The sequence below is a fragment of the Sarcophilus harrisii genome, chromosome 2, assembly GCF_902635505.1.
Source record: "Sarcophilus harrisii chromosome 2, mSarHar1.11, whole genome shotgun sequence".
In the NCBI taxonomy this organism is placed as follows: Eukaryota; Metazoa; Chordata; class Mammalia; order Dasyuromorphia; family Dasyuridae; genus Sarcophilus; species Sarcophilus harrisii.
Window position 1 is genome coordinate 9,163,886 of NC_045427.1, and position 21,915 is coordinate 9,185,800.

Below are 21,915 nucleotides of genomic sequence, written 5' to 3' on the forward strand. Positions count from 1 at the left end.
TGTGGACCAAAGACTTATGGTCCATTTCAGCTCAGTGCTGATGGACCCACATTGATGAGTAATAGGGACATGATCCTGGAGAGATGGGTTGAACCATCATACTCTCAACAGACTGTCATTAGTCAATGCTGAGGCCATTGACCAATCACAGATTAAAGTCAATCCCTCTCTAGCTTGCCATTAGATTTCTCTTATATGACAAAGTATCTGGTAATGATTTTATTCTAAGCTTAGTTTTATAAGCAATGGGATCCACAGCTCATATAAAAGCTGGATGAATTTTTCAAGATTATATGGCAAAAGAAGGTCATTTCCTAGGAGTTTAAGGATGATGCCTCCAATGACTCTTTTGGGGTTTTTGGGGGGAGGCAATCGGGGTTAAGTGACTTGCCCAGGGTTTCACAGCTAGGAAGTATCAATTGTCTGACTCAGATTCTCCTGGCTCCAGGGCTAGCACTCTGTCCACTGCACCATCTAGCTATTTCCACTGAACATCTTTGTAAAGGAAAGGGAAATAGGTTGTTCTGTGATAATCACAAGGTTCTCTCTATCTTAGTCACTGGCAAGAAGATTCTTGCCAGAGTCCTTCTTAATAGGCTAACCTTTCATCTGGAAAATGGTCATCTACCCAAGAGCCATTGTGGTTTCAGAAAAGACAGAGGAATGGTTGCTACAGTGTTTGCTGTCTGACAACTCCAGAAAAAATGCCAGGAACAGAGAAGAGAATCATACCCAAAGATGTGATCAAAATCTTGAATCCTCTCACTTGTGAGGATTCATGGAAGATCATGACAAAATTTGCTTGTTTGAAAAAGTTCATTAGTATTTCATGCTAATCTCACAATGCTTTGCAAGCACACGATGCTTTCACACTTTCCTAGTCACCAGTGTAATGAAGCAGGGCTGGGTGTTTGCTCCTATGCTGTTTAATAGGTTTTCGGTTTGTTGTCAGACACCTTCAACTAAGAGGAAAAATCAAGGTCAACTACTTCACTGATGGTAAATCATTTAACTGGAAATGACTACCAGCCAAGACTGAAGTAGAGGGAGAGTTGGTATGTCACAATAGATGACTGTGTCCTTAGTGCAGCCTCTGGGGCTGAGATGCAGAAGTTGTGGATTAATTCTCTGCTGCTTGTGCTAAGTATTTCCTAACAACACCAAAAAAAAAAAAAAAAAAAGTAGTCCCACAATTATTACCACACGTTCCATGCCTGGAACCATTGATTACAACAGAGAAATTTTGAATGCGATAGATAAGTTAACTTACCTCATCAGTATACTTTCCAGGGAGGTTCACACAGATGATGAGATTGACACCCTTATTGTCAGAGCTAACTCAGTATTTATTATTTTTTGGTAGTGGTGGTGGGGATCTTATTTAGTTAGTTATTTTTAATTTCAAATAAAGCTTTTTATTTTCAAAATATATGCATGAATAATTTTCAACATTTACCTTTGCAAAACCTTGTGTTCCAAAAATTTTCCCTCCCTTACCCCCACCCCTTCCCCTAGATAGAAAGTAATCCAATGTATGTTAAACATGTGCAATTTTTCTATACATATTTCTACAATTATCATGCTGCACAAAAAAATCAGATCAAAAAGGATAAAAATGAAAAAGAAAACAAAACGGAAGCTAACAACAAAAAGTAGCTCAGTGTTTAGAAGGCTCCAAAGGAATGGATGGGATAGAAGAGGTATTAGAGTAACGATCAAATTGAAAGTCTACAGAGCCTTGTGCCGACCTCATTGTGGTACACCTGTGAAACTTGGGCAGCGTTCCAGTGCCATGTCAGGAAACTGAACCTTCCATTTGCATTGTCTTAGGAAGGTTCTGGAGATCACCTGGCAACATAAAGTACTGGACACCGAGGTCCTTTCTTGAACTGAACTGCCAGGCACTCAAATCCAGCAGAGAGTGCAACTCTACAGGATTACACTTGATACAAAAAAAAGAACATTTGCCTAAAAGACTACTTTCCTGAGAACTCACCCAAGGTAAGCACTCTCATGGAGGTCAGAAGAAGTAATAAAAGGACACTCCCAATGTCTCACTAAAGGACTTTGGGATCATTTGGGAAACATGGGAAACAATGGCACAGGACTACCCAGAAGGCTCTATGCTTTATGAGCAAAGCAGAATTGCAGTAGCTCAAAAGAAATGTGGGATGTGCAAATTTAGATATATCATCACTCCCCATGTTCATATGAACTATTCGTGTCTGACCTATTTGAGTCTTCTAAGCTCCTATTACTCTGATCACCCACAGATGGACTCCCTATAACTTGCCCCCAATATAATTCTGTCATTTTGGTTTTCTTTGAGCATGAACATACACACTCACTCTCTCTCTCTCTCTCTCTCTCATTCACACACACATTTGACATGGACATTGTGGGAATTTGTTTTGCTTGATTATGCATATTTATATCCTGTTTATTTGTTTTCTCTTGTTTCATTAATGGGAGGTAGGAGAAAGTAGAGAATTTTTCACTTGAAAAAATAAAATCCAATTTTAAAAAGTAGATGTAAAAAAAGATATTAATAAAAATTTACCTTGAAAATAACCAAAATGCTATAGGGCAATATCTTCTACCTCCAATTGCAAAAAACGGTTTCTGGCCTCCCTTGAGGTTTTCCAAGAACTCTCTCACTGAGAAAACGCTTTCAATTCCAGCTTTCACAACTTTATTTGGGGATGATTCATTTCCAGAATGAGCCAAATCTTTCCATGAAGAAGCCACAGCTAATAAGCTCCACCTTTGTTTCTTGCTGCACAGAGTAAGACTGGGCAGTCAAAGCTGGAAGAGGGAATCATTTAATCCAAACCTCGTGCAGAGAGGAAGTGAGAATGCCAGGATGATGGCCCTCACAGGGGTTTTGTGGGGAAATGCTTGGTTAATGCTAGAAGTCCCAAATGTCATCTGTTATTTGCATCATGCCTTGCTTGGGACGGGACTCGCTTAGTCGATTCAATTAAGCAAAAACTTTAATAAGCACTTACTCTCCAGTATTGCTCAAAAATCTTGGGGCAGTTTTAAGCTTTACTAGTCTAAAGACTTTTAAGGCACTTTTTATACTGAACTCTTTTGAAAGGGAGCCTGATGGAGAGCAGAGAGAGGGCCTGGGAGGCAGGATGCCCCAGTTACACTTTGTGGACAAGTCTCAGTGCCTCGAGATAATTTTTAAGGTTGTAACTTGCACCCAAGATGCTGTTCTACATGGATAATCAAGTTTCTCATCTACCCCCAAGAATTCCTTATGACAATGAAATCACGAGTCCGGTTCATCCCTGCCCCATATCCAACCAAACTATGAGCCACTGTTGTGCTCATCACTACAAATAGAAAAACCCCAAAAGAAAAAAAAAATCAATCCCTGTAGTCAGAGAGCTTACATAATACTCTGATATATGACATCTACAAAGAAAAGTAAATACAAGATGACTTTGGGAGAAATAGAGAGAGGAGATCAGAGAAAGACAAAGACGGAGCAATAAAGGGAGAGACAGAGACCTCAGATCCAGAGACAAAGACAGGACAAGGGAGAAGAAGAGAGACAAAATAAGGGACACAATGAGAAAAAATAGAGGGAGAGATGGAAAAAGAGAAAGCCTGCAGTATTATCTTCCATTTGGGCATTATATCTCCAGAGCTCAGCCCAGTGCCTTGCACATATAAAGTGCTTGAAATTTGCTTATTGGATGGAATTGATTTGGAAAGAGTTGGAGGTACCACTTAAATTCAACCCTGAAGTGGGTATGGACAGAAGAGATGGATGGAAATCGCAGGGATCTGCTGGAGTGATTCTCTCCTCAGGATGACATTTCTTGGATACCCTAGTTTTCAAAGTGTTAAAAAAAATCCATATTTTTTCACCTGTTGCTTTAGACTACGATCGAAGTGTTTTCTGCTGTTTCTCCAACACCTGAGTATGTATTTTATTTGCAGTTCTTTGCTGCTACAAAAAGCGCTGCTATGAATATGTTAATGCATTTCTTTTTCTCCATTGATCTCCTTGGGTTATATTCCAAGCAGTGGGATCTCAAGGTCAAAGGATCCTGACACTGTAGTCACTCTATCATAATACCAAGTTAATTGCCTTCCAGAATTGTTGGATCAATCAATTCCCAGCTCCATCAATAATGCATTAATGAGCCTGTCAGCCCTGTCTACCACCTGGCAGCAGTGGCTCTGAGTGCATGACTGTCTCCGCCTCTGGGGTTTTTTTTCCCTCAACTTAGGTGAGTGACCAAGCAACTGTGTGAGAGCAAGAGCAACAGTCCCATCAGTGACTGGCTTCAGGAGCAATAGCCATGGGAGTCAGGAAGCAACAACCTTGAAATGAAGAGTGGCAGGAAGGTGGCAAGCAGTGACTGAGTGAGCATGCAAGTTCGGCTGGCAGTGAGCGGCTTAGTTTAGTAGTATCTGAGCCCATTGAGGAGTTAGCACAGCAGCTGAGCCACCTGCTTAACCCAGCTCACTGACAGATCGACCATTCAGCTGAGTCACCATATCCTTCAAGGACCCAACTCAGCTGGCAGTGGAGTGACTTGGCCATCATCATTGCTACATTCTACTGGAAACTTTACTAGGAGTAAACAATGAGGGAAAGGGGCTTCCAGGTGCAAGAACCCATTCTCTCTGTGTCTCACTAATATTTGTACTTTTATTTTGAGCTTCCCCCTTATGGGACTTTGTATGTACCTGGGGAGTCCATAGTCCTGGCTTGGGGAAAAGGTTTTGTATCAATTGTTCTTATTAAATGCCTTCAGTAAATCTCTAAAAACAAATGTAGGTTAACTGCTTGATTGATAATGGAGAGTTGGCTGGTGCGGACTTGTGACCAGTGATACTAGAAACCTACCAGTCAATCAGTTGGCAAGTATTAAGCATTTACTAATGTGTCAGCACCTGTGCTAAACTCTGGGGTAACAGGGAAGTCCTTAAGTGAAATCTGGATGAGTATAATCCAGACCTCTACTTGCAAAATGGAAGAATTCTTTTTTTTTACCCACAATAATTTGGTTTCATGCCTGAGGATGAGATTACTTCTAGTTGACTCTAGATCCACGATCTCTGTGGGGAAAGCCCTAAATTTTATGGGATTTCTGAAAGGATCAGGATTTCCTTCTGAGATCAGAAGCTCTTTTTCCTTTTTTTTTTTTTGTTGCCTTTGGGTTGACTAAGTTCTTTGTGACATGTAGCAACTTTTTTTTAAAGGTAACTTTGTTAAATTATATCCCTATATATATATATATTTGGGGTGGAGGAAACAATCAGGGCGAAATGACTTGCTCAGGGTTACAGAGCTCAAGTGTTTGAGGCTGGATTTGAACTCAGGTCAGGAAAACCTCCTGACTCTAGAGGCAGTGCTCAGAATAATGTGCCACCTAACTGCCCCATCACTTTTTAATTTTTTTTTATCACTATGTAGTTTGAAAGAGAGATGGTCACTGATGAGAAGCTGCTAAAATGATAGGTTGTATCAACATGTATTGGGCAGCTGAGTGGTTCAGTGGATAGAGCAGAGTTAGACTCATCCAGCCTCAGAGACTTAGTAGATATGTGGCTCTGGGTACTTCTCTGTGAGCCTCTTTTTTCTCATCTGTAAAATGAGCTGGAGAAGGAAATGGCAACCCATTCTAGAATCTTTGCCAAGAAAACCCCAATGGAGTCGGGAAGAATTGGATATGAATGAAAATGAATAAAAATCAACATGTATTGGGAAGTAATGGGAGAAACCTTAATTTCTTAATGTGCACTGAACAACACCGATTTTTCTGAGATTCTTTAGAATGGGTAAGCAAGATTTTTGCAAGAGCTAATTGTTAAATTTTCACTGTGAACATTGATACCTCAGAAATCAGCAATGGCTGTAAAACAGGGAATTGTTTGTTTTATCAATTGCATAAGCTTAAGAAAATGTTAATTTTACAGATTAAATTTAAAAGAATATGTACAAAACATTTCCCCCATCCATATAGCCACCCAGTAAATTGCTAGACATTTACTAGCATACCTCTGCGTGGCTCTATAAACATTGCTTGAGTTCTGCAGGAGTGCAATAGAAAGCTCAGGGAATTGAAAGCTTAACCGAATTGGAATCCTGGTGATTGTAACCAGATAATAATAAACATTATTATTTGTTAAACTGGTATTTATATAATGCTTTAAGATTTGCAAAATATTTTGCATTCATAATCTCTTTGAGCCGTGCAACCTCTTTATTCTTTTTATTACACGGCCCTGTAGGAGGTACTGGAAAAAGAAGATGTCCGATTCCTCCCAAGTCAAGAGAATATATTCCAAATTTGGGATAATGGAATTTACCCAAAGTACTCCAGGCTGCAAATATTTAACTGGGAGAGATTGTGAGGAAGGCATCTCATACTCCCTACTTTAGTTAATCAGTGTAGAGACTGATGAAGTTGTAAATATATAAACAAGATCTCCTTAGGAGGGATGAACCTTTTTGATTGATTCCGAAGATGGGTTAACTCAACAAAATAAGACCTTAATTAGCTGGATGAATTTCAGCAGTGAGTCAGTCAAGCAGTGAACTAGAGTAAGTGAGGGAATCCAAGTGCAGGCCCCTGAAATGGAATTGCTCCTGGGAGGGAGGAAGGCAGAACAAATTTTCTCTTTTTTCTCTGTCTTCCTTTCCTCTGCTCCTAGTGACCATGTCACTGATTATTATTATTATTAATAATAATAATAGCATTTAAATAGCAATTTAAGGTTTTTGAAACACTTTATATGTGTTATCCAATTTGACCCTGTGAGGAAGGTGTTATCTCCCCTCCCACCAGCCAATTTATAGATGAGAAAACTAAGAGTGATTGAAGTCAAATGACTCCTTTGGAATTATACAGCTATTAAGTGTCTAGGAAGGCTTCAAACTTGAGTTTGAAGTCCAAATGGCTACCAGTGTTCTCTGTAGATGTGCCTCACAAAATTATCACTTTAAGCTCACTTCACCCCTGGATTCTGAGTATATCTGTGAGAGAGTGTGCCCCAGGCTTTGTAAAGAAAATATTTTATGACAACTGTTTTTAACTATACCTTTTCAGCAAACATTTTGGGGGACAGTATTCAATATGCACCATGTTAGGCGAATTGACCAAGGGCTGAATAATGATGCCAAAAAAAAAAAAAAAGGAAACAAAGTAAGGACCCCATTGGATTCAGAATCAGAAGAACTGGATGTTTACATGTCACCTGAAGCAGTAGCAGTCAGTGATTACTACCTCTCCATTTATTTGAAGTAGGGGAAGGGAAGAGGAAATTAGAAAAGTCCCTGGGGAACACAACTGTCCTTAGTTCAGTTTAATGTGTCCACTGAAATTTTGAACAAATAATCAGAAAAGGCACATGGGTCAGATTTCCAAATGGTGATCAAGGTCGATAAATAGGCTAGATGAGAAGGCTTTGATGGTGTGGAAAGAGCCTTGAATCGAGGGATGAGGAGATGAGTTCTAATGCTGCTTCTGCTGTATCTACCTGTGTGAGATGTCAATTCACTCTCAAGTCCCTCTCTGAGCTTCAGTTTCTGAGCCTGTAAAATGAATTGAGGTAAACTGATGACCTCTGCATTATGTGCGGCTTCTTACATTCTGATTGCAGTTTTGAGTCTTGTATTTAGAATGAGGACACTCTTGCCCTGGAAACAATTTGAAATGTAAGGAAAGTCACAAAACTGCTCATGCTTTTAGATACAGAAGTCTCACTAGTGGTTATGTACTTCTAGAAGGTCAAAGGCAGCATTTCTGGTGGTAGGTAGCAAAGAGATAAAAACAAAGTAGGTGCCCATCTGTTGGGGAATGGTTGAACCAAGTGCAGTCTGTGAAGGTGAAATAATATCACTGTGCTGTAAGAAATGGATAAAAGAATTCAGGAAAGTGGGAGATAAGTATGAACTACTGGAAGGGAAAGATCACTGAATTTGCAGTTAGAAGACTTGGGTTAGAATTCCAGAGCTGCTATTAACTACTTATGTGCTAGGTGTTACTAACAAAAGACGACAAGAAAAGATGAAAAGAGAAATTCCATTTAGGATAACTTAAGGCAATATAAAAAAAAGTAGTAAACATGCCTGCGAAAATATATAAAAAAACTATATCAACATAATTACAAACCACTCTTTACAAATGAAGACAGATTTACATCTTACTTGTTCATGGATAGACTGAGTCAATATAATAAAAATTACAATGCCGCCTAAATTAATTTATTTATTCAGTACCACTCCAATGAAACTCCTGAAAGATTACTTTATAAAGCTAAAAAAATTGGTAAAACTCATCTATAGGAACTAAGTTTCTAATATAGTCTATACAGAAAGAATCATTTTAATCACTTGGTATATATCAAGCCCTGAGCTTAGGGCTAGGGATTCAAAGAAAAGTGAAAGGCAGTCTTTGCCCTCAAAGAGCTCCCAATTTAATGGGGAAAGGGGACATGCAAAAAAAACACAAACAAGCTACACACAATATAAATGGGAAGTTATCAACAATTGGAAGGCAATAGATCTAAGATGGGCTGCGAAAGGTTTCCTGTAGAGGGTAGAAGTTTAATTGGGACTTGAAAGGTGCCAGAAAAGTTAAGTGGTAGAGGTAAGGAGGAAGAGTATTCCATGCTTGGAAGACAGTCCAGAATCAGGAAGTGAGTGTGTAGTTTCTTGAAACATGGAAGTCAGTGTCACTGGACCAAAGGCCTGTTATTGAATACATGGAGAGAGGCAGAGTTTGATGTAAGAAATGGGAAAAAAAAAACTCTGTGTGTATGTCTAAATTAAGAAGAACTTTGAATGCCAGATGATTTGATATTTTATCTTAGAGGTGATAGGGAGCTACTGGAATCTGTTGAATGTGTTTAAAGGGAATACCTGTGCTGTCAGAAGATAATTTTGACAGTTGAGTGGACAATAGCCTACAGTAGGAAGAGACTTGTAGTAGAGAGATCAATCAGCAGGTTATTACAATAGCCTTGGACTATGGTGATGAGGGCCTGCTCTAGGGTGATGGTAATGTCAGAGGAAAGAAGGATGCTTATGGAAGAAATGCTATAAAATGAAATCTTGCCAAGTCTTGGCAAGAGATTGAATGGGGGGGAGGGAAAGGTAAATGGATGTGAGTGGATGGGTAAGAATGGATGAGTCAAGAACTTACACCTACATTATAAGCTTAGGTGACTGGGAAAATGGTACCCTTGAATATAATAGAGAAATTTGGAAGGGGGAAGATTTGGAGGAAAGATAAGTTTATTTTTTGAACATAATTTAAGATGTGTATGAGACATCCAGTTTGAGACATCCAGTAGGCAGATGGAGAAAGAAGACTGGAGGTCAGAAAAGAGATTAGAATAGAATAAGTAGATAAGAGAATGATCAGCATAGAGAATCCACAGGAACTGATGAAATATGATGAGAAAAAATATGCAAGGAGAAGAGAAGAGGACCCAGAATAGAGTTCTGTGGCACACTCCTGGTTATTGGATATGATCTAAATGAGGATCCAGTAAAAAGATACTGAGGATTCATATAGGCTAGGAAAACTAGAAAAAGTCTAGCAAAAATTAAACTTGGGACAACATCTCAGATCATTTGCCAAGAAAAACTCCAAGTAGGTATGATTTGGACATAGATGGTGATAACATAAACAATTTGGAGGAAGATGAAATGACCTGTCAGAGCTATGAATGGGGGAAGAATTCATGACCAAATGAGAGAGAAGTAGACTATTTTGATAGATAAAAATTTTTTAAATGCACAAACACAGGCAATTGAAAAATGGCCAAAGGATATGCTTAGGCAGTTTTAAAAGAAAGAAATCCAAAACTATCTAATAAGACATAAAAAAAATGCTTTAAATTCCTAAATAGAAAAATGGACATTGAAATATCTCTGAGGAACCACCTCAATCCCATCACCAAAGTCGATAAAAAAGGAAAATGATAAAATGCTGAAAGTTATGAGAAAACATATCTTAATACACTGGTGCACCTATGAATTGATTGGAAAGCAACTTGAAACTATACCCCAAAAGCTTTTAGATGGTAGTTCTTAGACTCAGTGATACTACTGCTTGATTCACACCCCAAAGAGCTCAAAGAAAGAGAAGGACCCATGTGTACAAAAATATTATAACAGTTCCTTATATGGTGGCAAACTACTAGAAACTGAAGGATGCATCAAGTGGGGAATGATTGAACAAGTTGTAGTATGTGAATGCAATGGAATACTATTCTATAAATGGGATGGTTTCAGAAAAACCTAAGCAGACTAATAGGAAACCAAGGAACCAATTTTATACAATAACAGTGACAGTGTAAGGACTAACAACTTTGAAAGACTTAGTCATTCTGATTCACCCAATGGTCAACCACAGTGCCAGAGATGCTGTCAATCTCCATTAGGAGAACAGACGGACCCAAAAAACAGATTGAGGAGTATTTCATTTCTTTTCTTTCTTTCTTTCTCTTTCTTTCTTTCTTTCTTTCTTTCTTTCTTTTTTTTTTTTTTTTTTTTGACATAGCTGGTATAGGAATTTGTTTTGCTACACATGTTTCTAACTAGTTGTTTTCTCAATTTGGCATTCAAGAAGGTAGAAGGAAGAAAATTCAGAAATAAAAATCAAGTTAAATAAATTAAAAAAAAAAAAAAAACTACCTGTCACCTTGAGCAAGTCTCCCCTCACCCCCAGGTCTGCTTTCTTACCTGTAAAAAATAAATCCTTTTCAGTTCAAGATCTAAGATGATGAGCTAATGAATTAAAATAAAATTATACACCAGCATGATGATGTAAATAAAAGGAACATTAGAGGGAATCTTGACCCCAGAGAAATCTAATGATTAATCTTGGTCCTAGAGAACACACCATGAAACCCACCTATCACCTTTCAACATGGGACATGATAGTGGCAGAATGTTGCATACTTTGTCACAAGATTCACTGAATTGGTTGTTTTGTTGTTTAATTTCCTTTGTTATAAAGGAAGGTTTAATCTTTGTGAGAAAGGGGCTGGTGGTGGCAGTGCTGTATTCAGAAATGATTGTGACAAAGGCATCAATAACATTTATTAAAAGAAAAAACACAATACAAGATGGAAGCTTTAATGACCTAATATCATTTTAAAAATGGATTTCTTTATTGATCCCGTAGGTTTTTGCATCCCTTACATTTTCCCAAATATCCTTAGCTGCAGAATTTCTGGGTCAAAGAGTTTGGATGTTTGGCCCTTTTATTTGTGAAATTCCAAATGACTTTCTCAAATGGTTGCACTAATTCAGAGCTCCACCAACAGTGCATTAGTCAATGCACCAATTCTTGATAGGAGTTTAAATTCCCCCCTCCACCCCCCACCCCTCACTCCAGCACTGGGAGCTGTCCATTTCATGCTGCTATGCTATACAGGGACCTCAAAATCCATGTCAATTGAGCTTCAAGGACTCAAACCTTACCTTCGAGTTCTGAAATTTCCTGTCCTGGGTGCTGAAGTTGTGGGGATCAGAACATTCTCAACCCCACTCTTCTCTGGGAAGGGGTGAGGAACTGAAGGCAAAAGAACTTTGGCTGCACCACATGAGGGCTAGGGAGTGATCGTCATTTTCATCTTCCCTCCCCCAAATCCTGATTCATGGGAAAGATCTGGTGGAGTGACAGTCAAGTCTTTGGAACAAAAGAATCAAACTTTGATGCTGGGAATTGTCCTCAGAAGCAGAAGTCTTAAACTCCCTACTTCTTCCCCTCCTCCTCCTGCCCCAACAACCCAGATCTCCTCAAAAGGAGTCCACTGGTACTCAAGCCAAAAGGAGCTTCTCAAGGGTCACAGACCCCAAGGTGGGTGAGGGCTCCCCACTAAGCTAAAACAGGAGGAGACTAAGGTAGGTGGGAAAGACAAAGAACCCAGGAATTAGCATAGACAGATGGCTAGGGTAAGAATCCCCATAGATGGGGGTAACAGCACCTCCTTTACATCATTGTTGAGGATCAAATGAGACTTGTAAAAATTGCGTAGCACTGGGTACGACATAACTGCTTATTTCCTTGACTTCCCCTAATAGAGGGTGTCCAAATATCTGAAAGTCTGTGAGGTGGACAAGGACCTGTTTTTGCCTTCCTTGAGCCTAGAAGCCAAAATCTGGAGAGGGAGGCACTCTGTGGACAGAGCAGTAGCTTTTACGGAGGTCCTAAGTCCGGTTGAATCCCAGCTCTGTCACTTAGAATTTGTGACCTTAGTCAATTCTCTGTTAGGTAAAATGAAGGGCTTGGATTGAAAGACCTTCCAGGTCTGTTGACCACAGGAACTAGGCAGGACCTAGAACCTGTCTTGGTCCGGGAATAGTGGGTAGAAATGACAAGAGGCACATTTCAGTATGATAACGAGGCAAACTTTCCTAGTGATTGGAGCTTCACAAGCTGCTCTGTGAAATAATTCAAGTCTCATTGCTACAGGTCCTCGTGTGAATGCTTTGTGATCAGTCTCTTTTTAGAGATGTTAGAGTTGTCAGTTGAGCATCATGACTGAAGTCCCTCTTACTCCTAGAGATTGTATGAAAGAGGAGATTTTTTAAAAAGGGGGGAAACGGGAGGGAGCTATTCCTTTATGATTCCCCTCCTTCCTGTCTTCCTCCCATCAAGAGAGTACAAAACAGTAAAGTAAGTGAATTAAGTTTGAATCCTGACTGCCTCAGCTTCATACTGGGGAGGAGTGGGGAAGTGCTGGCTTGTTCAAAGTGACAAAGACCTTAGGGTCAGTTTCTGTAAATTCAGCGATTATAGATATATTTAAGCAGCTGGCTCTTGGCACATAAGCATGGGAAAAAAAAGATTTTTCATTTATTTGTATACGAAGGACTGTCATGTGGAATGTGAAGTAGACATATTGAATTTGGAACCAGGATGAAGAAAAAATTGCATGGAGACCAGTGCCAGGGGGATGTCAGGAAAACTTTTTAATGATGAGACCTGTTCCAAAGGATAATGAGCTGCTGGGGAGGTGCTAGGTTTTCCCTCCTTGGAGTTCTTCTAGCTAAGGCTATTTGTCTGTGTGCTGAGATAGAAATCCCTTTGTGGATTGGCATTTTACTAACTTGAGGTTGAGATCCCTCGCTCAAATGTTATGCTAGTCGGTCTGAGATAGGCACAGGATCACTTGTCCTGCCGAGAACCTGGCAGGAAGCCATAAAAACACACAGAATTTGAGTGCAAAAAATAAATATAAAATTTATTAAAACACCCACAATATTTTAAAGATATCAGGAGTAATACAGTTCACAAACCAGCTGTTTGTGTAAATCATAATAAAATACAAATCAAAAAAAAAAAAAAAAAAGGATTCATACTTGCAATATTTAGGCACCTGAAAAATAAATTTACTGAAACACTGGGTGGGTGGGGGAATAGGAGAAAGCTTTTACGGAAAGGGAGGTAGGAGAGAAGAAGGTCAGGTAGGAGATAAACCAAAAAGGGGAAAGGGAAAGGAAAAATATTAACCAAAAAAAAAAAAAAAAAAAAAAAAGATAAAAATTATACAAAATAAAATTATCGGCATAAATTTACTGTACTAATAATATCTACAGTTTAATAATACACATCCTATTGCCTTGAGACATTGCAAACTCTACCATTCATCAACCAACCCCAGATAAACTTCATTTCAAGTAACCACGGTCACAGAGTCTAGACGGAATCTTCAAGTATGGTTGGGAAGTTCACCTCCATTGGAAGCCAGGTAACCAAACAGGAATTCAAAGAGAGAGAAAATGAAATTCACCAACAAGCTACAGCTCAAGACCACTCTACCGCATCAATCTGCCACAGTCCAACCTGGTCTCATTTCTTTTTTATTTGAAGTCATGAAAAAGAAATGGCATTAGCACCTCTCATCCCCCAAAGGGAAAAAAATAGAGGCATTCAAGAAGACACGCAAAAAAAAAAGTTTTGAAAGCAGAAACCAACGAAATAGTATTTTTCTTTTCTATTTAATTTCCATGTGAAGAATGGTGAGTTATCCCTGAATGATGCTAGAATGAGAAAAATGGCCAAAAAAAAAAAAAAATTAAAACCACTATTTAAAAGCATCCCTGATATTAGAAGAGAAAGAAATGAGAAAGTGGGCCAAATTGTTCCCAGATTCTTAGGTAAAGAGCATGGAAAAACCTGGGGTTTCTGTTTGGACAATCTTTGCTTAAAGGGAAAGAAATGCCCATTGTTTGGAATTTACTATTCCTTCGATCTGTGGAAACTCTTGGCTGAGAGTGGAAAGGAAGAGGAACTTAAAATCTGGGGGCCTGAAGTCTTCTCCATTTGTTACCACCTAGCTAACCCCCTTTTTTCTCCCCACCTTCAAATCGAAAATCCATCCCTTTTTTCAATTTGTGCAATTAGTTTCCTCCAAAAAACCTGTCCTTTTTTTTTGGGGGGGGGGGGGCAGAAGGGGGAAGGGGGCACAGAATGATGTGGAAGTGGCCGTTGATTCCAGCTGAATGGGACTGGTCTCAAGGCTCCATTCTGAATGCCCGAAAATGACCAGTCAGGAAAACTCATAGGAATTCTGGGAGCCAGGAGGAAATCTCTGGGAGCAAAATATGACTCCTCCTGCTTCTAATTAGGTATTTGAAAACATACTGCCTAAGAAAAATGCAGAAAAGGCCCCTCCTACACTCTCCCCCAGGAGTACAGTGTCAAATGAACAAAATGCATTTCCTAGTCTGGAGACACTTCTTTCAGATACTAGCCACCTCCGTCGTCACAATAGTCTAGCTTTTGAGGTATGTTTCTTAGGTATCGTGACGACAGAAGTGCAAATGCAAAGCCTAGCGTTTCTGGTCGGTTTCAAAATGTCAACTCCCTAGAACCCAAGAGAAAATCCAAGTAGCACCAACATATGACAAAGGAGTTGAAAAGCAGCCGGAACCGCCATCCTCTCAATTCCTAAATGCTGACCCAAAAGAAACGCCATGATGAGCCCAAGTAGAGCACTCAGCACAGTCAAGGGTAGGCACCTACTTCAATGTAAAATGTTACTTTTAGGTAAAAGAAAGAACTACAGGCCCAAAGGAGCAGAGTGGGGTGGGGGGAGAAGGGTGGGAAGAGCGACTCAATATTTCTTCCTGCCTTTCAACTGTGAACTGAGCTCCTGGAAGGAAGGGAAGGTATTGCATTTGGTTTACACCTTCCTCATGCAGACTTCCCCCTCCCAGGCCTCCCTGAGAAATTTACCTTTGCTAGCTAGTGGGAAGGTTGCCGGAAGAAGAGAAGGGGGATAAGAATGAGTGCTGAGCTCAAGGAAGAGAAGGAAGGGTTCTCTACTTTTCTCTTCCCAAAGTTAGCATTTCTCCACCTCCCCTCGAACTAGCCTGTGGGATGACTGGTTTAGAACTCAGAGACCGAGCACGTGAGAGTCCGGCCTTTCCTGCACTAAGTACGTTTCCGTCACCGGCGAGGGAAGTGAGAGCAGAGCTCGGCTCCCACTTCTCGCCGAAGGGAAGGAAACGGCAATTGGAAACTATTCGGTCCAGATTCATCGCCAAAGAGGAGGTCCCGGGAGATAGCACCACAAGGAAAAGAAAGCCAACGGGCAGGGAGGCCCCCTCATTTTTGTTTGGTATGTGGTTTGATACAGGTTACATAGCACCTCAGCAAAACCGGATAGGGAGACAATTATGTTAAAACACCATAGCACCATTTTATTTAGAATATTTCAATTCATAAAAATATGCTTCCTAGTCCATAGAGCATACTTCAGTAATAAAAGGGAAGAGATATTGGTTGAGGCACATCAGGGATCTATGTGTGTGTGTATGTATGTGTGCGTGTGTGTGGTGGTGTGATTAGTTTTCCTTCTGCAATGCCTTAGTTTGGGGATACAGTGATGGTGACGAACTTGAAAAAGAAAATCTTGCTAGAGATGAAGTATGTTTAACTCCTCTGATCTTTGTACACCCTCCTCTGCTTGGTATAATACTTGCAGTGCAATTAAGATTTGGTCCTTTTGGGGGGGAGGGGGATCTTCCAGTTCCGGGAATTTCTGATCCCATGATATACGGAAATGGCCACAAAGAAGGTTCGTTTGAGAATTTGGGGGGGGAGGGGGGTGCGATATTTCTGTTCATCCTCACCACTGTAGTCTCAGGAAGAAGGCAGAGCAGGAAAGGGGAAACTAGAATCTAGGAAGCTTGGGTTCTGCAGAAAGGAAAAAAAAAAAAAGACAATGGAAAACACCCCATGAAACAGCTTGATTCAAATGTCCAATGGTCAGACAGTGGTTCAAGGCTCTAGCACCAATTATATGATAACCTGCTGCAAACAGTGATCCCTCTTCACATCACCCCACCCCCACCCCAAACCCGTAACACAGTTTGGGGCAAATCTATCCTTTGACAGTCAGACCTCAACGGGAATCGAGTACAGACAGCATCTGGAGACAAAATATAGGGGAAAGATCCAAGGATCAAAATGCCCTGAATCTCGTGTCGCTATATTAGGTGAATTTTGAGCAAAACTGGGTCATGCTGTTAAGGTTCTTTAGATGCAATGGCTTTCATTTTTCTTTCTCGTGATCAAGATGTCTGTTAATCATCTTCAGAGCTTACAAAAATGATGGCGCCAGTAAAAAATAAAAAAATTGATTTTTCTCTTTAAGAAACCTTCAGCAGCAAGGGTGGGGTAAATAGCTGTGCATAGTTTTTTTTTTTCTTCTTCTTTTTAATATAAGTCTAAAGCATGCTAATTTTTAATGACTGAGATTTGAGGTAGGTTATATATGTAGTGTGTAAAAAACAGCACGGTTCTGAACATTGCAAAAGTACTATCGTTTCCATCAAAACACCGTTTTATCTGGGATGGAGCCATCCAATGGAGGCTGCCCCTTTTTCTCTTTCCCGAACAGCCTGTGTTCTAGTCTAAAAGTAAAGAAAGCAAAAGTTGTTTGGGCTAGGGGGCTGGGATAGAAAAGACACATGCAGTTAGCTGGATTCACTTCTCCTTTCAGACACCATTCCCCTTGGGATTCTGCCACCGGGTCGGTGAGCCCAAAGGAGAAGCAACATCAGGAAGAGTAAGTCACATATGCCATTTGTGGGAATCCCCTTGGTCGTACTGGAAACGCCTTCCAAAGCCATCCCAGCAGCCGCCCCCCACACCTGGGATGTGTAAAGGTCAAACAGAAGGTCACATTTTCAAAGTGTTCCTTAAAAATAGTCAACTCGCTCTCAGAGAGATTTTAAAATGAAGTTTTCAAGGCACCCCTGCATCTGTCTACCTAAGTCCGGAGTTGAACGAGACCTGCGAGAGTCTACTGATGCAACAAAGCAAGCTAGCATCCAAAGGACCGCTCAGCCCCAGCTGGTTCCTCAAAATTACAAAATTAGCATGCTCAGCATTGGCCAATCCTTTAAAGGCTTTTGTCACGTTGCACCGAGAAGTGCCCAGGATTTCCTATAAATCTGAGTCTGGAACCATCCTCAATCCTGATAGGCTCTTGGGTATTGATTTCAAAAGCACTCATTCTTATCCTGTAAAAGAATTGTTATGGATTATGGTTTCTTTCTTTCTTTCTTTTTTTCTGTTTTTTTTTTTTAAAAAAAGGTGGACAAAAAGCACGTTAAGTACACAGCTACTATTTACAGGTCTCCCGTTATCATCTGTTAAAACATACTGCTTTTTTTTTTTTTTTTCAAGTTGCTATTTAAATCTAGGTGAAAGTGCTTTAAAAAAATCTTTCACTATTTACAGTTAAAATCAGACCACGCCAATGCTCCCTCGGCCGGCTCACAGAGGTTCTCTGCCAGTGCTCCAGGAACATTTCAGTAAACAAAGGATTGGATTCAGTTCTCAGCTCTCGGGGGAAAGGCACCTAGAAGTGCGGGAATTGGACCGTAGCATCCATCTGGTTTTGTCCGGATAGGAACAGACTGTCACCCACTGCCAGCTGCAGTTGCGCTGAAAAAAGGACTTGACTGAATTCTCTGAGGGTTCACCCGTGGGGAGGGGGCCAGGTCCACAGGTGGGCTGATGGATGGAGGCAGCCAGGTGAGGGGCGACCGGCCCCACCCACCTGCATCTGCCCGAATGGGGTGAGGGGGACTGGGGGGACAAAGGGGGCCGGGAGGGAGAGCTAGCTAGCGCCAGGCAAGTTGAGCTAATACCACAGAAATTCACACCCCCTCCCCCAGGAGTCTGGTTTGTTACAGATCGATAGCTTGTTCACCCGTGGGTCCCAACCACTTTTTGCAGGCTCTCCACAAAGTTGCAAAAAAAGTAAGCACCTATTGTTTCAAATGAACACTTGAAACTTCTGGTTTCAATGAGCTGTTTGAATGCACCAGTTTTAAAAGGGAAAACTGAAGGATGTGTTTGTTTGTTTTTTTTTTTTTTCTTTCATTTGGAAGGAGGAGGAATGGAGGAAGAGGAAGGAGACAGGAAAAGGAAGGAGGGAGGGAGAGAAGGAGGGCTGTTTTCAGAGGGAGATGGCACCAGCTGGAAAAGAAACCTCAAAGTAGCAACCAGTTGAATTTGCATCTGTAAGGAATGACCCTCTTCCACCTCCCATGGACCCCTGGGGGCCGAAGCAGAGCAGGTGGTTCGAGGGTCCCGCGTGCACCAAAGTCCAATGTAAAAATCCAGGAAATGAGGATCTCCGAGTTGCTTTTATGTTATTCCGGTTTGCCCAGCTCTCTCGGACCGGAGAGTCAAAAGCAAAATCCAAGACAGCACCAGACTTTGCAACAGTGATATACACAGAGCAACTATTCACAGTTTGTGTTTGCCTTTTTTTGTTTAAGATACAGTAGCCCTTTTTCCATATTAGCATAGATCACGAGGGAAGGGGGTTCTTATTGGTTGGATTTCGTTTTAAAACTGCTGTTAAGATTTCGACAGATTCCTTCAGCCCCCAAGTATCACGTCAAGTAGTTGCGCGCTGCAGCTGAAGTGGCTGTCGGGAAGAAGCATCCTTTCTCCACCGCAACCGCAGCTCCATCTCCGGGCGCGACCTGGTGACCGGGGACAAAACGGGACTTGCTAAATAACGGACAAAGAAGATTCAGTGTGGAGACTAGCAGGCCTGAAACGTGTCTACTTCCAGCCTGGTTTCTGAAGCAGCCGACCTCAGCATCTCTCGGGTGGAGGGCAGGGGACGGAGAAGCCCACGGAGGGACCCCTGGCGGACTCCCCGTCCTGCCCGAGAGCGCCCAGGGCGGTCCCGGATGGCCCGGCTTCCCCCAGAGCCACAGAAGCACGTGTCTGCCAGAGGGAGAGGATGCGGTGCTCGAACATCTGCACTTGGGTTGAGAGACACGGACGAGCGGTGGGTCGGCTCGGGAGGGTCCAGGTAAGGTTAGGGGAGCGGGCGACGCGAGCGCTCCCCTCCCGGCAGAGACCTCCCAGACGGGAACAGAAGCTGTCTGGAATTCTGGCTTTTCTTGCCGGCTAGGTTATCGTCATCATTGTTCCTTTTGTTTAAAAAAAAAAAAAATCCAATAAATACACATTTTAAATGGCAATTAAAAACCACTCCTTTGTGAAAGGATGCTATAAACTTTTCTTCCATTCTTGTCATACACAAGGACAGATTCTTAAAAATAAAACTGAAGTCCCCGACCAAGGGAAAAAACCCAACGTGGAGATATAAATACTAAGATTACTGAAAAACACCCAACAGCCACAGTCTCTTCCTCAAAGTGCCAGGGGAGGAGAGGAAAGAAGGGGGCGCTCCGGGGAGGCTGGTGCCGGGGCAGAAGTATCCGTACATATATGTGGGGGTGGTGGCGACATATACATATCTAAGTATTTCTGCCCAGCCCGGCTCTCCGGCCCGGGGGGCGAGGAAAAGCACCGCGATGGCGGCCCGGGCTTCGTTGCCGTGGACGCTGAGGTAAGGCGGCTCCCCGCTTTAGATCCAACGGCTGTAGGGCCCGGTCACTTTCGTGTAGGCATAGGAGGAGACCGTGACCACCGAGTCGGTGGTGATGACCGGCCCGTGGCGAGTCGGGATCGGGCTCTTCTGCTCCTCCTGCTGGGGCTCGGGGGCAGCCGCGCCCCCCCACTTGCGCTTCTTCCCGTAGGGCTTGACTTCGGGGTGGCTCAGGCCCAGCCGCGCCGCCTCCTCCCGGGCGCGGGCCCTCTCAGCCAGCTGTTTCATCTTGGCCTCCCAGAGGGCCAGGCCGTGGTTGGGCTGGTTGAGATTCTTGTGCTGGTAGAACACCAGCGAGATGCGGGTGGGATGGTACCGGTTGGGCTTCTTGAGGGGCGTGGTGGCGTGCAGCTCGCGCCGGGCGCACTCGATCAGGATGGACCCGTGGGTGGGGGCCACAGCCACGCCGCCGATGTTTTCGTCCAGAAAGTTGTGTTCGCTGTCGGACCACAGCTCGTCTTCCTCCTCCACGGCGCTGTTGCCCTTGGGGCCGACCCCGCTGCCGCCGCCGCCTCCACCTCCGCCGCCCTCCTCCGCCTTCACCGCCCCCTTGTTCGAGGGGGCCTCGGCAGGCACCTCCCCCAGATTCAAGGAATCCCACAGCTTCTCCTCGGGCTTCAGGGTCCCAGAACCCAGGGCCATGCCAAAAGAGGGCCAGGCTTTCTCCGGCAGGCCCCCCGCAGGCGTGGGAGTCCGCCCCTCGTCCCCCTTCACGGGCCCCCAGAGCTTCTCGGGGTAGCCTGGGGCTCCTTTGAGAGCCGGGCCGAAGTCCGGCGCCACACCCCAGGGCTTCTCCGCCAGGCTGGGCCCGTTTAAGGTGGAAGTACTATCCCGGAACTTGCAGGGGCTCCAGGCCTTGCTCAGCAGGCTGGCTCCGTTGGGAGGCCCCAGCGGGGGCTGCTGGGGTGGCTGCCCCCCTTCGGCAGGGAACAGGCCCCACTGGCCGTCCGAGAGACGGGACGCTGGCAGGCAGCTAGCACCAAAAGACCCCAGTTTGTCAGAGAGGACGGGACTTTCTCCGGGGGCAAACAGGCCCCAGGCCCCAGTCACGCCATTAGTCCTTTTGGGAGAAGCACTCTGACTGCCTGGGTGGGCACCCCCCCACAGGTGCTCCTTGGTCCCATTCTGGGAGGCCTCGGGGATGGGGGGCTTGCCCATGTTCCCAGGGACCCCTGGGAGGGGCTCGGCCTGGGGCAGCCGGTCGCACGGCTCCTGCTTGATGACTTGACCGAAGCAGGGGCCGCTCTGTGCAAAGGGGGAGGGGGCCGTGGCCGCGGGGTGAGTCCGGTGGCCCTTGGGGAGCAGGTACTCCTTGGGGCCCGGATAGGCAGGCTGGTGGTGAGGTGTGTGGTGGCCGTCGCCGCCGACGGCCGGGCCCGGCAGCTCGGCAAACTCAGGGCCGCCGTACGGCTGGCTCAGGCTGCTCTGCAGGGCCTGGAGATCCGGCTTCTTGTCGAAAACCCCGATGGGGCCTCCCCAGCCGCTGGGGCCCCGGCCGTTGGCACCGTAGTTGAGGAACTGGGAGGGGAAGACGGAGCTGCCGGGGGAGAAGCCGTAGTAGCCGAAGGACGGGATGGCGAACTTGGAGTGGAAGCCGTTGATGGGGCTCAGGTTGGGCTGTGCATAGTAGGAGTGGCAAGAGTAAACGCTGCTCACGCTGTAGGGGTCCGAGGGCCGGCAGCTGCCCAACACCGAGTAGCTTTCCACCACTGAGTTGCCGTTGTACTTGAAGGAACTGTAGTGATTTGGGGGCTCAACCTTGATGGAAGGCTTCAGAGCTTGCTGGGACAACCCATTCTTCAAAGAGAGACCTGTGGAAGCAAGTGGGATGGGTGAGAACAGGACCGGAGGCCCATAGGAGGCCCGTACCTGAGCCCAGCCTCCCAATCAGAGAGATGTCACTGTCCTCAAGGGCACCCCCAAAGCAGGCCACTGAGGGGAGGAGGAAGACCAAGCTCAGTCCCTGTGAGAGGAGGAGGAGGAGTTCATTCCACT

General features: G+C 43.6%; 1 protein-coding gene and 1 long non-coding RNA gene across 9 annotated transcripts in view; one reads left to right on the top strand and one right to left on the bottom strand.

The window, feature by feature from the left end:
• The first annotated feature begins 1,846 nt into the window (after window positions 1–1,846).
• LOC116421225 lies at window positions 1,847–17,190 on the top strand. 2 transcript variants are annotated; one of them, XR_004231521.1, is made up of 2 exons: window positions 1,847–2,001; window positions 16,999–17,190. It is a non-coding gene; the product is annotated as an uncharacterized LOC116421225 (long non-coding RNA). The 2 variants fall into 2 exon arrangements; XR_004231520.1 differs by lacking the exon at window positions 1,847–2,001 and adding an exon at window positions 14,745–15,612.
• TET3 (tet methylcytosine dioxygenase 3) overlaps window positions 16,998–21,915 on the bottom strand; it is a 126,824-nt gene continuing 121,906 nt past the window's right edge. For all 7 annotated transcript variants that reach the window (XM_031949629.1, XM_031949630.1, XM_031949628.1 and 4 more), the window contains one exon: window positions 16,998–21,731. In XM_031949629.1, coding sequence (XP_031805489.1) covers window positions 19,900–21,731 — 1,832 coding nt within the window. In that variant the 3' untranslated portion in view covers window positions 16,998–19,899. The remainder of the gene's footprint in view (window positions 21,732–21,915) is intronic.